Genomic DNA, 15,000 nt, shown 5'->3' with positions numbered 1-15,000 from the left:
ACATCCCGCCTTGCTCCTCATGAGACAACATTCTGGGCCAGAGTACAGGGACAGCACCCTCAGAGCATTTGGGGCTAAAGACCTTGGTCAAGAGCCCAACAGTGACATAACTACCATTCATGGCATTGGAACAGCGGTGGATAGTTCAAGTCCAGAAAGTAAAAATCCAGACCAAGATTTTGTTTCACCCAAGCAGTTTTGGCCTCTGTGACTGTGATTCTTTATACTCAGCCGGTTGACAGAAACAAGATCTTGGTCTGGATTTTAACTTTCAGGACCTGAACTACCCACCTCTGCATTTCAACAACCTTCCAGACATATTACATTTACTTATTTGAAGACCCTTTATCCAAAGTGAGGCTCAGGTATCCAAATAGAAGCGGCTCAGATAGTTCCTGGACCAATTGGGGTTGAAGAGCCCAATGGTGACATTATGAATCCCAAACCTGAGGAGCTACAATCATACTGTTACAAAAAACAATGTCTATGCTAAGCTAGCAGCCTGACCTGCAGGTTCTGTTGATGATGCTAAGGTGATGTTCTCAGGTGTTTCTCAGACAAGGGTGCTCCACTAGGTGTGCCAGAGATGCAGGAATGAGAGCGATTCCTCAGGAGTGTATGATCGAGAACATAGGAAAGGATCTCTAAGAGATACAAACATGCATTTTAGGCCAAAAAAAAAATGGGATGCCGAGGAGGTGGGAGGAGGGATGGGATTTTATTTGGGTTGGGGAGTAGAGACAAGTTTATCAAAATAGGGAGGAAGAATGAAAAATTGAGACTGCCATATCTGATTTCAGTAGAAGGGAAAAATCCAAGAGAAACAGAAGTTGGATCTTTGGAAGGGGCTGTAATGAAGCCTGGGATCAGGCACTAGAGCAAAACCCAGTCTCACATAACTGGCCAACACATAGATATGAAACAAATGTCCCACACCACCTGTCTCGACTTGCCCTGCATTGCCCATGTCTTCCTACTCTACACTGTTTTCTGGAAGCCCGGGTGCCTGATTGTGATGTCATATCCTCACACCCAGAGATAAGGTACGTCCAAAATCGCATACTCGTTTAGTTTGAGCAGCTGACCTAAAGGTTATCCCGAAAGCCTGCATACACACCGGCCCTTTGCGGATAAGATTGGCCACCCCTGGTCTAGTCCATGCACATCCCCTCTGAAGGCAGGGCTACAGCATTTGAGACAATCTACTGGACTGGGTGACCTAAAGTTCCACTTCTACATCTGTGAATTGTTTTTGTCATGTATTATATCTGGAGTCTCATAATCTTGCGTGTCAGCAATTATTATTGTCGCTCTGCCCCTATTGTGCTTATAAATAGCAAGGCTAGATAGGAAAGGTCAGCTCTCCCAACATCTGGCCTTAAAAGCTAGTATCTTGCTTGCTGCATTGTTAGGTCTGGCAGGCTGGCTGATGATTTGATAAGGATCAGCGTCTCTAAAAGCTACAGTTAGCTAACAAGCTGAAGAGGCGTTAACTGCTTTAAGTGGCTTTACACCAGGCAGGGTTCCCACATAAAGGGGTAGAAAATCACACTAACGACCTAAGACCTCGATAACCGAGAGAATGTCGCAGCTTACGCGTCGAAATGAGAAGAGGTTCTTCCTGTGTCGACAAATGTGCTTCTCCGGCAAATAATACTGTTTTATATACCCGAAATGCGCAAGAACGTAAACGGACTACCGACAAGCTTAATATCAACAACGTGATTTTCAGTCTGACTGACTGAAACAAGCAGATTATTTTTTCAGGCTGTATTTCTCGTTCTGCATGTGATTTCTAGGAACAGACAACCCTTCTTTGAGTGACTTTGATGCATGTAGTTAAGTAGACTGGTGCCACTGCTATAGTTTCCTGGCAGCCTCTTAATGTTTTCCCCTCCTGCTGTGACCGAGCTCCTGGGAGCGTCGTTATTGATCGCGGAAGTTTTGCGGACTTGATCAGACTCGAGTTTGGCGAAACCCTAAACTCCGTGACGGGGAGGGTAATCAGAGAAGCTGAATACCGTTTGGCAATGCTGCAAGAAGGAAGGTCCGCACAGTGCGAGTTTGTCCGCCGATTCGCCGACTTTAGAAGTAAAAAGCATTAAAAAATACATGCCGTGTCTGAGGACGGGCTTTGATATTGTCTTGTAAAACGAGAGTCTGAGACATGCTGTCGTACCCCAGCCACCCTTCTATGGGGGTCTTGCACAGAATGGGATACCTGAAGATCACCCAATAAACAATGATAAATGGTGGGTAAGATATACAACTTTAATCTAGCTTCTAGTTCTTATTGTGTTGGAATATGTGTTTGTGTTTTTAAACAAGTACTGATGAATCGCAGAGAAGGATTAAATGAGCTTTTAGGAAAATCCGGTGATTATGCAGCCATCAGTCACAGGACAACACAGACTGCTGTGAAATGCGTGACAGAAATGACTGCAATTCGTGCTATATATATATATCTTTTCTTTTAACTTTTAAAATCAGATTCAATTGCTTGAGTATTTCCATGCTAAATTCTTAGCAAAGCGCGTTCACATATTACACTAAATAATGGTGTGATTGCAATATATTAATGTCTTAATTGTCACTGCATAATGTATTCAGTTGTATTATTTTTACATGTTTTTTGTTTTATGTATAAAATTGCAAGCATATGTATATATGGCCCATGCATATGCGCTGTTTGAACGTCTGTTTGACTTTGCTCGTTCATTCATTGTCTCCCTCATTCATTTCGCCTTCCAGTGCGTCGCCAGGCCCGTGCTCTGTATCTTTGTAGTAACATTACTCATTGGGGGCATAACCTACAGCAGATGCAAGTGTAACTACTCAGAGATACTCAGCGCCTACAAAGCGCTGATTCTCATTGAGCTGCAGAACCTGGTATGTGCGGCCCATCGAGTCCAATAATGAGTAACTGAAGATGAAATGGGGTGTTAAATCCATTTCAATTTAATAGTATAAGCTCTTTTTGTTTACGTCACGATAATGGATAAGACGTTTAGCCGTTACTAAATTCAAAGACATTAAGGGAACGGAATATTCTTAGGACTGAGTATAAATTAAGGTATTTTGTTTATTGACGTCACATAGAATTTCACTCAAACGTTTTGCAGTCGGAATATGTTACATAAAAGCTAATTGTAGTTTCGGTGTTTTTCACTTTGAATCTGTGTTGTACTGCCCTCTTCTGGGTTACCGACAGACATTGTCTTGAAAAAAGATCTAAGATAAGTGTCCTAAATGTAAATCAAGGTTACTTTGGTTATTTAACATTACTAAAATTGAATTTGTATTTGTCCACTAGAATCTGACCAGCATTTACACTACATCCAAAGAAAAGGACCGATGTCCTTCAGCAAAGGTAATGGGTCTATGTGCTTATGTTTATGGTCTAGATCGACCTTCGCGTACGGCTGACATACCGGGAAAACCAGCATAAAGCTAAAAACAACGACAGCCCGACAATGCTGTGGTAAATGGGCGTAGGAGATTTTAAGGGGAGCTTTTTTTTGCTTCTGAATTTAAACCTGTGGTTTCACTCAGCCGTAGGAAGAGTCAGAACTCCGGAACCACAAATAAATAAATAAATAAATAAATAAATAAATAAATAAATAAATAAAGATTCACCACCAAGGATGGCAGATAGGTGACACTGATGAGAAATGATTAGGCAATGACCATGACAGGCTGAAACTTGATCAGGTAGCTGGTTTGGATGAATCTCTTCAGATGTGCGGCCAGTTTACCAAATCAATCACTCAAAGCTTTTGCTAAAATGGTACACTCCCTGATCAAAATAATGCTAGGTAATTACATATAATGGACTGGTTTGTTCTTCCATGGCCACCTGTCCAGTAAGTGTAAGGGTGGCCATGAATCCTATGCTAAATAATGTAGGACGCAGGACTGGGTGCACACTGTTTGGGATCCCGACCCATTGTATGGATGAATTGCTCACGGGAGTTTTACTTACATAAAAATGTTCTGAGGGCAGAAGGAAAAATTATTGGTTCTGAGAGCTAACCAATCAGATTGCGGAGGATGTGGGACCAACCAATCAGATGTCTTGGTCCAGCCTCCTCTAGTTGCTTGGACCCACCTCCTGTACAATCTGATTGATCATCGCTCTGAAATAATCATTTTTCATTCTGCCCTCAGAACAATTTTGCGTAAGTAAAACTCCCACGAGTGGATGAATCACATTGTACAGAAGTTCTTCCTGCACAACTCCCAGTACAGGGATCAATTTTAATGTCACCGTACCAAAGCAGTCATTGTAGAGGCACTGATCCTCTGCTTGTGGCCTCATCGGCAGCAGCATGACACCTGAAGCAACCGTCTACCCTGTTTTATATTGAATTTTCCCATCGCTATATTTACATCTATTTACTTAGCAGACATTTTTATCTAAGGCAATGTACAGTTGAGAAAGTGGAGTCAGATGGTGTCTCAGGAGCGATCGGTGTTAAGGGCATGACAGTGACATCACTTTGCTGACCATTAGATATGAACTGGCAACCTTCTGATTCTCCCCCTTGGTTACCAGCTTCTCACACTGCAAAATGCTGCAGCGGTGGACTAACGAGACACTTAGCAGAGGGCCCAGTCATGCATGTCGACATGTCTGTTCTGTAGGTGCAGCACATCTTACGGTCGATCTACGGCATGACGCAGCTGTTCAAGTGCCAAAGTAAACGAAGGGAAAAGCAGGAAGTCGGGAAGGTGGTGGAGAAAATGGAGCAGTTATTAAGAGAGAACTGCAAACAGGCTGATCTGGTGAGACTCACACATGCTTCAGAATACGGGCCTGTGCAAATATCGGTCAGGCCGCATACCGTCGGATGCTTGCTGCTCTCTGACCAAACTACGCCTCGAAATGTCAGGTTATCTAATGAACAGTCTTTTTTTTTCTTTGTCTATTTTGGTGCAGGTGAAAAGATCAAAGCGTGAAATTTGCAGGATGGGCCCGAAGAGGAAAAAGAAGAAGAAGAAGAAGAAGAAGATCATTGAGAGTTTGGTCCTCTGCTGGCAGAAGCTGCAGGCTGTGTATGTGCCAAAGCCAAAGAGGAGAGCATGAAGGACCAGCCATCTGAATGCTCCAGATGCTCTCCTTCTCCAGTTCTTTAGCTAAGAAGAGGGTCACCTAACTAACATCTATAAATAAATGTACTATTTTCTATATATCCAGTGCATTTGATTGTCATAGCAACCGTAGAGGAATTGTTTGAATGTACACACAATATATGAATGTATGTGAACATTAATGTTGTACAGATCACTCTAAGCAAATAATTCAATAAGTATATTTAATGTGTGTAACAGTTGGGTAAATATCTTGTATTGAACTAAAACAAACATGTGAGATTTGTTCTAGTGGAAACACATTATATTCAGTCTATTAACCAGTATATAACATAATATATAATATGAAGATTAATAATATATAAAGTGAGTTTAAAATATCGGGTAGAGTTGATGTGTATTAAAACAATACTGTGTAGTGCATATTTTTGTTACAAACATTGAGAGTACATGTTTAAAGTGGCATCCTGTTGATGTAAGCAAATATATTTTAAAAGCTATATAAACAATTAACATCTAAGGAGAATGTGCTTTATTAATCATGCGATTAAACTAAAATAAGAAATTTGAAGATAATATTGAACCTAGGAAAGGAAGCCGTATTGCAGACTGCTCGGAACCAATCTACGCTGGGTGTTGTCTGCCTCTTATAGGGGACAAAAATTAAAGACGGACCTATAAACAGAAACGCGTAGTTAAGGGTGTGTTACAACGAAGCAAAGGTAAGATGATTTAACCTTTTTTATTATGTTTGCGTTCGGTATTTCCCCCCCAAAATGTTGGTAGCATATTTTAAAACGCATAGGCAGCTTTGCGGTGTTTTTAAAACCGTCTAGTTGGCGTGTAAATCGCCACAGAAATCCGCTTCGTCTGAGAGCAGCAGTTCGTGAAATTGTGCCCTATCGAGAGAAAAAGGACAAGGGGGATAATAGGAGCAACACCGCAGCATGTGTTTCCGTATGTAGATAAACGCTGGCGGCTTTAACGCTGTTCTTTATCGTTAGTCATGGCAGAGGGGGACATGGACCCGGAGTTAGCAAGACGGTTGTTTGAGGAAGGAGCCACGCTGGTGCTGCTGGGGGTACCCGAAGGCACCGAGCTGGGCATCGACTACAAGAGCTGGCAGGTCGGCCCGCGTTTCCGAGGGGTCAAGATGATCCCTCCCGGGCTCCACTTCCTGCACTACAGCTCGGTTTGGAAGGATGGAGAGACAGGCCCTCGCATGGGGCTCTTCCTGTCACTGCAGCCTCGTCAGGTCCTGCTGGCCCACTGGGACGCCAAGGAGGAGGACCTTAAGTTTTCCGACGACGAGGAGGAGATGGGGCGTGTTGCGGCCGGCCTGCGGGACCTGGACCCCTTCCTGGGGCCATACCCGTACGAGATCATGCGCAAGTGGGTCTCCCTGACCGACCGGCTGACCTTCGAGGTGGCCAGCGGCCTGCAGCCCCTCAGCGGCAGAGTCTGCTCCTTCAGTGACGTGGTGCCGGAGCTGCGGCTCCCGCTCACCAAGGACCGGGAGGAGCATAACCTGCCCCGCAACGACACCGAGTGCCAGAGCATGCAGGAGGGCCTGGACCGGCTCCCCCGGATGAAGCAACAGGCCGGCACAGAGCTGCGTTTCTCCCACATCCCCAAGCAGACGTACCCGCCGGGGGCCACGCCGGCACAGATTACGCAGTTTAGCATGGACTGCAGCTACGCGCTAGAGCGCCTACTAGAGGCCAACTACAAAGATAACCCCCTGCATGTCCTGGGTGAGCCCCGTCGGCAGAGGGCGCCCTAACGGCGGCGCTGCAAATGCGTTATGTATTTTATGGGGCCCTTTTCGTTTGACTGCAGGTACCGCAGATCCTAGTTTCCTACATGTGCTGCCGTTTTGCACAGAGACCGATTATGGCTCAAACCCAGTTCGTGCTGCTCGTTTAACTCATTACGTACCAGGTAATTTCTGGTTACAGTAATACACCGCTTCGGTAAAAAGGTTCATTTTCATGGATGGAGTAAATTATAGCGCATCGATCCTTTGATTTAGGTTTAAATCAATGTACTTAGCGGATGAATGAATCTCAAATGTTTTAATTACTCGCTAAATTTAAATTTTTTAATTGCTTTTAATTAAAACACAGAGTGTGTTGTGTTTAATGAGCACCATTAATTCTACGATTAACGCATTTTCTTCTCCGGTCTCAATCTGCCGTTGAGAATATACCGTGCAATTTGCTGTGACACGAACAAACACCCATTTTTCATGCCATTTTACATGTATTATCTTTTTTTTTAAAGCAAGTGTAAAACCAATACATTGTCACCGATATGGGATATTCTAGGGTTGCCAACTTTGGTCACCTGAGTGGCATGAGTTTTATTACCGTCTAAATAGTCTGTAAGGTTTGAAAACTACCCTGACACTTTCAGTGTTGTTAATTTATAATAGAGTAATATGTAGTTGCCATAAGATTACTTGCGTGAGTGTCACGTGAGAGTTGGCAACCCTGATATTCTCCGGTAATGTCAGTGCACAGTATCGGTAACCCCCCCGCCGCCTGTCCCCCTGTCCTCGTCCCGCAGGCGAGCTGCAGTTCGCCTTTGTCTGCTTCATCATCGGTAACGCCTATGAGGCCTTTGAGCACTGGAAGCGGCTGGTGGCTCTTCTGTGTCGCTCGGAGGAGGCAGTGCGGGCTCGCAGCCCCCTGTACCTGGGCCTCATCGCCGTGCTGTACCGCCAGCTGGCCGAGATCCCGCCCGACTTCTTCGTGGACATCGTGTCGCAGCAGAACTTCCTGACCAGCACACTGCAGGTACAGACCCAGTGTTTGTCATATTTATATAAATATAAAAAACATAAAGTATTAAACTGTTTATTGTATATAAAATACCTGTCGGGCAGGACAGAGGAGATGCAACAAATTTACTGTTAAACGTTCAACATATGTCATGTAATGTCTCTATAAGAAGCTTTTTGCATTTATATTTAAATGTGTGTGTTTTAATGGCAGTAGCTGTGAACGAGTGCATTTATGCGGTCGTTCTGTAAACTGATTGATGTATTTATGGCTTCTCCGGAAACGACGCTGGGATGTAGGAAATATCAGTTTTGATTTTCCTTTTATGAAGGCTGTTTTTCTGTTATGGTGATTGGCAGTTCGCTTTTTTGATGAACAGACTTTGTTTGGCAAATCTTTGTGAGTGAGCTGGACCCCATCTGACCAGGTGCCTTGTGGGGAATCAGCTGTCCTGGTCTGAAATGAGATGCGACATCAGTCAAATCATAAAAGCAGTACAATGTGTTGTTTGGTCAATCTAACCTGTGACTAAATATTTTTGTGAAATGAACAGTAGTAATTAAGGTAAGACGAGCATTACATTTTAACGTAAATAGCTTGAACAGTTAAAGCTTTTCTTTAGGTTTCCATAATAACAGTCTAGAGTTTTTTGGAGTCACGGATTTGGAGTCACGCTGGTTTTCTGCGTCTTTCCTTCCGCTCTCTCTGTCCCGGCAGGACTTCTTCCAGTTCACCAGCGGCCCCGAGGTGGACGCCGTGCTCCGGAAGCGGGCGGAGGGCTTCAAGGCCCACCTGACCAAAAAGTTCCGGTGGGATTTCGATGTGGACCTTGAGGACTGCGCCCCGGTGGTGGTGGAGCTGCCTGAAGGGGTCGTCTTGGACTGAGTCCAGCCGTCCGTCGGCAGCGGCCGTGACAGGAACAGGAGGCCTAGGAGCATCCCACATTCCAGAGTAGCACTGGCGAGGGTGGAGGGTGCGGCACGCCTGCAGTGCGCGGTCCATGCAGCCTGATAGGAATTCCCCTCTGACTTTGCTTCCTTACTGGAAACTTCTGGGTCTTTTCCAGGGAACTCCAACAGACCGTGACGCATTTTCACCCACAGGGTCATGCAACCGCCATGTTCAACAATGTGCAACAGTTAGACGCTTTTACAGCACTTATGGTATTTCTGATAAGCAACCAGAAAGCAAAGACTCATGCAGTGAGCATGTGCAGGCCTCACTGGCTCTGCAATCAGATTGTATAAGTTTTAATACTTAAAAGTAACACTGAATTCATATATCTCTGCTCCTTAACTTCTGATCAGACTTTGAATAAAATATTTGGTAAGTTAGTATTTGTGTGTCCTGTGACGGATTGGTATCCCAGCTTGTGCCTTGTGCCATGTGATGGATGGATGGATGGATGGATTGATTTCTTGCATTATGGAAGTGTCCTCTGAGTGGCAGACTGAGTTTCGTGTGATTTGAGGCTCCTCTCTGTGTAAATCTGATAAATTAATAAGCGTGGGTAAAACTGCTGTGGATGCGTCGGACTCTGACTTTATGCAAAACAAATTTGTTGCATAACGAGGTAAAGGAAGACAGCTGTGATGAATCTGCTGCGTTGAGAACACTGCTCTTATTTTAGTTTTTATTCGCTCGCCTCTCCATTGTTTGTGTCCCCCTTGTTACCTTTTAGCTTCTGCGTGATTGATCACCGTAGCTGGAGTTCGAGATGCGGCGGCCGTCAGGCCTATTGATCCCGGTTTTGCAGTCACGGCTCTGATGAATGAATGTCGCTTTTCAAATCAGAATGATTCAGCGATGCCCCACTGTTTATTATGGGTGGGGGGGCTGGCTTTGTGTTCCTTGTTTAGTGGGTGTATGTCACTCTGGTCTGTAGACCCATGTAAAGTGGCTTTTGATGCCAGGGAAGGGGGGGGCGGGAGTCAAACAGTGACTTTCTGTCCCGTGAGGATTGTGTGAGGGGAACAGTGTGGTATTTTGTGTGAAGGGTTAGGGGCAGATTGATATCCCAATTTTTCTAACTGTGTCCAAGTCTCCATAGGAAGGAGGGGATCTTTTCGTTGCCGGACTCGCTGATTACTGGAAACAGAGCTTACCCTTGCCCTGCTGCCGTGGGTAGATCCTGCCCTTTTGACCAGAGTGATGATTTGTTTAAATCCTGGAATGTGTCTGTACAGGGACCCTTGAAGAATTGAGGCTACCACTGTGATGGGGTCGTAAACCCCCCCCCCCAAGCTAAAACCCTAAATTGGACGTGTTTGTTGGTCTGTGAGCATTTGCCGTCACTGACCGCCCCCTGCTGGTTTTAATTAGTGCAGCAGGCTGGCACAATAGTGGATCAGACAACCTCATTAGGTCACTACATCTGACAGGTCTCCGGCGCAAGCTGTGTGTGTACGGGAATGCTCTTTAAACCATAACGTCTGTTTGTTCACACGTACAAGCTGCGTGCGCGTGTGTGTGTGCTTGCGGAAAGGCTCCACAGAGTCGACAGCCTGAGTGGGTGCAAGTCTCCTGCCATCTGGGGGGCAGCCTGACCCGGCCCTGAAGGACAGGCTTATCTGACGATGTTCTGCTAGGGGCGGTTTGTAATGCCGATTCTAATGAAGACAAGCGTGACCGCTCCGCAGGAAAAGTTTTGGGGTTTCACCCTCCAGGGAACACACAGCGTATTAATCTTTGGTTCTGACCTCAATGGCCCAATTAGTGACGGTGCCGTTGAGGGTGTGTGCCGTGAGTACTGACCGCTGAGATCTCCCCAGAAGGGTGTCAGTGAGCCTGGTGGTCTGCTATTTGAGGTGAAGCACAACTGGATGAGGAGGTTGTGGGTTTGAATCTCCTTCCCATCATGGTCCAAATGCATTTACCTTGTGCTTGTGCTGTGAGTGCCCCCTGCTTGTGTCTCTCTCTTTCCTGGCATGGGCTCCAGGTTCCCTGCCCCCCTCTGTCGGATCAGCAGTTCTGGAAAGAGCACAGAGATGGTGTTTAATGTGCTAAATGGGCTGGATCTTGGCTGCATGAGCCAGCACGGTTTCTGGCCCACACCCGGGCAGCTTGAGACCGTGGCCCTCGCGGGTCGTCACAAAGCCACATGAAAGCGTGTTGGAGCCCTCAGCTGACACACACCCTTCGGGCTGCCCGAGCGGGCGACTGTGTTCTCCTCACCCTTTGGTGGGCAGCTTGGGTATACCATGTCTTGTAGCCACCACCCAAACGGTCTAGTGATGCCGAATGCTGCCCACCACTCTCACTTCAGATCACGGCTGCAGGTAAACGGTAGCAGCCCCCCCCCCCTTGATGGGTGTGTCTGGGACGTTGGAATAAGCGTCTAAACATTCAGCGCAGGACGCAGCTGTGTGCAGGGATGGGGGGGAGGGTTCTTCCTTACAGCTTCAGGGCCTGAACTGGGGTGTTGCTGCCCCCCCCACCCACTTTGATGGGGCCTTCCCAAACCCCCCCCCCCCCCCCCCCCCCCCAGATCGTGCTAACCAGCAGCCTGCCCTCTGGCCTCCATCTCCCGCAGGCCCGTCTCTCAGCACTGCCCCGCTCCTCTGATTCAGGGTCAGACTTCTGGGTGGGGGTCCGGTCCTCCACGTGGTGTTAACTGGGTTCGTGAAGCGTGCCGACGCCCCCCAGCCAGCTGAACCAGGAAGTCGGTCAGTGTTTAGATTTAATCGGTCGGCTGAGTGCTGTGTAGGATACAGTTATGGTTTTTTTTTAAAGGCTCTGAATCAGTGCTATAGTGTTTAACATGCTGTACGACAGATGGAACCCAGCATGCAGGCAGGATTTGTGGGGCGGCATGTTGAGGTGATACTGCAGCGTTGCACCCGAGCAACGACGTCCACTCCTCCTCCTACTACTGCTGGCAAACACAGCTGTGAGTAACTGGGGTGCGGGGGTGTAGGGGCACAGTGATGGTCCTGAGCTGCTTCGTGATACCTGCTTTCTTTGCAGTTGAAATCCATCCATCCATCCTTTCATCCTAGTCAGGGTCACGAGGTCAATCATATAGACATATATTTATAAGATACGCAAAAACTGCTCCCTTATGGAAGTACTGACGTCAGGAGAAGAGTGTTGGATCTGTCTCTTGACGACCCCAAACTATAAATATTAACATTTATCTTGTAATTATGTTGGAATTTTCCTCCCTTATGTTAATTGCTCCAGTATGATGATGGTGTGAATGCTCACAGGAAGTGGTGACCGGTGACCTCTGACCTCTTGACTCCACCCCCTTCCACCCTCTCAGGTATGAGGGCTGCACTGTTCCCCACGCTGGCTGCTGTTGTGTTTGGCAGGGACCCCCCTAAACTCTGGCAGACCCTGCTGAGGATGAAAAGATCTGAGGACTGGAAGAGCTGGATTTTATTAACCCCCCCCCCCCACGCCTCCTCCGTTTGTGTCTTTTCATGAAAAAGTGCGGTTCCCATGTGCGGGTCAGGTGAGGGGCTCAACTTGGGTGACCCCTCCTTCTCCTTTGCTTTTAGTGTCTGGGTGTGGTGACACAAAGCGTGTCCCGTAATGGTCGACCCAGTAAGAGATCTCAAACTATGCATTTGTAGGGGGCCCCCTGTTGGCCACAAACAGTCACTACACTAGCGAGGGCGGGAGTGACTTTTTGAGTGTATTTCCCGAAAAATAACAGACCTGCTCCTGCCTGTGATCAGCTGGACTCCCACTTAGTAACACTGGCTCACTGACCATGTGAGCGGGCTGCCTTTCGGCTTTACAGACAGCGAGGGCCAGTATAGGACTGACTTATAGTCGTTGAAAGGTCTTATCTGAAGGGAGGAGATTCTCTCTCTTTTTTTAAACTTGCCACTGTTTTTCTTTCAGTCTGGTTGATGCTTTAGGAGGATCATTGCTCTTTGTGCCAGAAGTCCAGGAATTTCCTTGGGGTACGAAAGTGAGGCCCATTTCCGCAGTAAGAGAAAAGGTTGCCGATTGCAATTTACCTTGTTTTGAAGGCAGCCAGTCCCAAGCGAGCTTTTTAAAATATGAAAAATGCCCATAGCGTTTCCTTTTGCCATTTCTCTGGCTCTTTGGATCTGAGGGGTGACTTAGAGGCCTCCCTCCACGTTTTCTATTCAAGGAGCCGAGCTCCAAAGGAAATCCGTTGGAATCCGTACCGGTGGACGAGCTCCCTGCGTCAGCACTCGCCAGCACGCTCTTTCAGCCCGACGGTAGAGCGAAAGGTGCCCGGACAGGCAGCCAAATGATGTTCTTGTAAGATGAAATAAGATGAACTTGTTGATGCCAGGAGGAAATTCTGCTGCATACGGTGGCGAGGAACATGAAGTGCGGACAAATAAACACGGTACAAAAGAAAGATGCAGTGCAAAGATGCAGTGCAAAGATGCAGTGCAAAGAAGATGTGAAGACGTCCACAATACTCAACTAGAGCATCCTAAATGGCACAAGGCCTTTACTATAGCAAAGGAGGAAACTTTCTAAGCTGACTAATGACATTAAGACTGAAAAGGCTGCAGTGTCGTTTCCTTGGGGCTGCGTTCTAAGCAGGGTGCCGGTTTGCTCTCCCTGGCCGAGGTTTGACAACTGGCAGCCTGGTGCGGGAGACGTATGTCACCCGTCATGTGACCTGTCATGTGACACAAGCCAAGGCAGGTTTGTTGACCCGGGGTTCCACTCAAAAAGTTACTTCACTGTAATGAGTGTTTGTGCCTAACAGGGGGCCCCCTAAGCCTTGGGCACCACGGAGATGCCCGAGTGCTACACAGAAGCATTATTTCCTCAGAGTTGAAATGTTTACACACACAAATGTTTTCACTCACACAGAAACCGTGGCTGAATCTCAATACTAAGCCACTGTACTACAGGAGTACAGAGGACGGTAAAAATCCCCAGATGTTGATCTTGCTCCACCCCAAATATCAAGGATGCTTTGGGCACATCTTTGCCAAATCAGAACAATCCCATGATTCACTGTGTGCTGTCGCGATGGGGGAGGAAGAAAGCCCGACCCATAATGATATCAGAGTTACCTTAATCAGAGTTACCTTGATCAGAGTTACCTTGATCAGAGTAACGTTTCCATAGTTTCTGTCAGATACTGTTTTCCAGCAGTTTTTCACTTTTTTGGCTCGTGAGACTGGAATGTTTAACATCTGCGTATAGTGTTTGTGTAGAACTGCGATAAATATGAATATTTTAAGTGTAAACTTTATTTGTGAGAAAAGGACAAGTAATCATACCAGGAATAAGTAGTCATAGACTGGACATTTTTGATTATGTGTCATTTATTAAATATGTTAAAAATTATGGCTAGGGTAATTAGCCTGGGGTATGGTATATTGGAACAGCAAGTATACATCTGTCTCAATACAAAATTGGTGCGTTGTCTGTCCTCTTGATCTTGTGAGAACGTTCTTGGAAGGTTGGTTAATAAGACCAGTTTTGCCAAGACCACAAGTACGGTCTTTGCGATCTTAATCATACGGTGAATCTCAATACTGTCACAGAGCTGACAAGCTTCTGCTTAACGGCGAAATTTTGTGGCGTGTGTCTGCCCCCTGGAGGAAGGTATGAAACTGCACCCCTAAATCTCAGCAGTTATGAAAACAAACAGTGGAAGATTATGGGCCTCGTTTGGGGGGCCAGGAGGTGAGGGCTGGGTTTCACACGAACGAGCTGGTGGACAAGGACGACTGTCGTTTTTGTGTTCGACAGATGGCTCCGTCTGGGTCAGTATCCCGTCTGAACAGGAATTTATTTATCAATAGTCACGTTTTCCTCAATTTGTTTTCGACCTGGAATTCTCAAGGAACGGATTCACATTGACCATTTTCTTGGATTCTTTCCACTTCCTAATTATCCTTAAAGATTTATAATGAAACTAATCTCCTCTCCCTGGGCCCTGAGCGATTCCGCAGCGAGCCCCCTCACTCTTTTATATAATTTAGCTTGGCTGCAGCATGAAAAATGCGTTACGGTGGACGCGTCCCAGCTGCACATGTGCACGCGGGGTGTACCTGCCCGTAACTCCCTATACATCCAGCCACCCCGATCGCCGTTCACGACCCCGCGCCCCCTGCCGCAAACGTGGAACAGGATACTTCAAAGTTGATTTTTTTTTTTTTCGAACACCTCAGAA

The 15,000-nt window shown here is 46.5% G+C and overlaps 1 protein-coding gene and 1 long non-coding RNA gene across 2 annotated transcripts; both read left to right on the top strand.

The window, feature by feature from the left end:
* Nucleotides 1–1,390: 1,390 nt before the first annotated feature.
* On the top strand, nucleotides 1,391–9,208 carry aar2 (AAR2 splicing factor). The gene is made up of 8 exons (XM_048984274.1): nucleotides 1,391–2,252; nucleotides 2,752–2,889; nucleotides 3,314–3,370; nucleotides 4,645–4,785; nucleotides 4,940–5,813; nucleotides 6,096–6,845; nucleotides 7,660–7,889; nucleotides 8,592–9,208. Exons 6-8 carry the CDS (start codon nucleotides 6,098–6,100, stop codon nucleotides 8,757–8,759), a joined length of 1,146 nt encoding a protein of 381 aa, XP_048840231.1. The 5' UTR covers nucleotides 1,391–2,252; nucleotides 2,752–2,889; nucleotides 3,314–3,370; nucleotides 4,645–4,785; nucleotides 4,940–5,813; nucleotides 6,096–6,097; the 3' UTR covers nucleotides 8,760–9,208.
* A 2,154-nt stretch (nucleotides 9,209–11,362) lies between these two features.
* On the top strand, nucleotides 11,363–14,168 carry LOC125713278 (uncharacterized). The gene is made up of 2 exons (XR_007383525.1): nucleotides 11,363–11,763; nucleotides 12,139–14,168. It is a non-coding gene; the product is annotated as an uncharacterized LOC125713278 (long non-coding RNA).
* Nucleotides 14,169–15,000: the final 832 nt, after the last annotated feature.

The sequence above is a fragment of the Brienomyrus brachyistius genome, chromosome 18 (genome assembly GCF_023856365.1).
Source record: "Brienomyrus brachyistius isolate T26 chromosome 18, BBRACH_0.4, whole genome shotgun sequence".
In the NCBI taxonomy this organism is placed as follows: Eukaryota; Metazoa; Chordata; class Actinopteri; order Osteoglossiformes; family Mormyridae; genus Brienomyrus; species Brienomyrus brachyistius.
The sequence above is the reverse complement of the archived record's forward strand: the minus strand, read 5'-3'. Positions and strand labels throughout refer to the sequence as shown.

Coding starts and splice junctions, on each gene's coding strand:
- aar2 (XM_048984274.1), top strand. CDS start 6,098: ATGGCAGAGGGGGACATGGACCCGGAGTTAGCAAGACGGTTGTTTGAG. Junction 6,846..7,659: donor TAACCCCCTGCATGTCCTGG/GTGAGCCCCGTC, acceptor CTCGTCCCGCAG/GCGAGCTGCAGTTCGCCTTT. Junction 7,890..8,591: donor TCCTGACCAGCACACTGCAG/GTACAGACCCAG, acceptor CTGTCCCGGCAG/GACTTCTTCCAGTTCACCAG.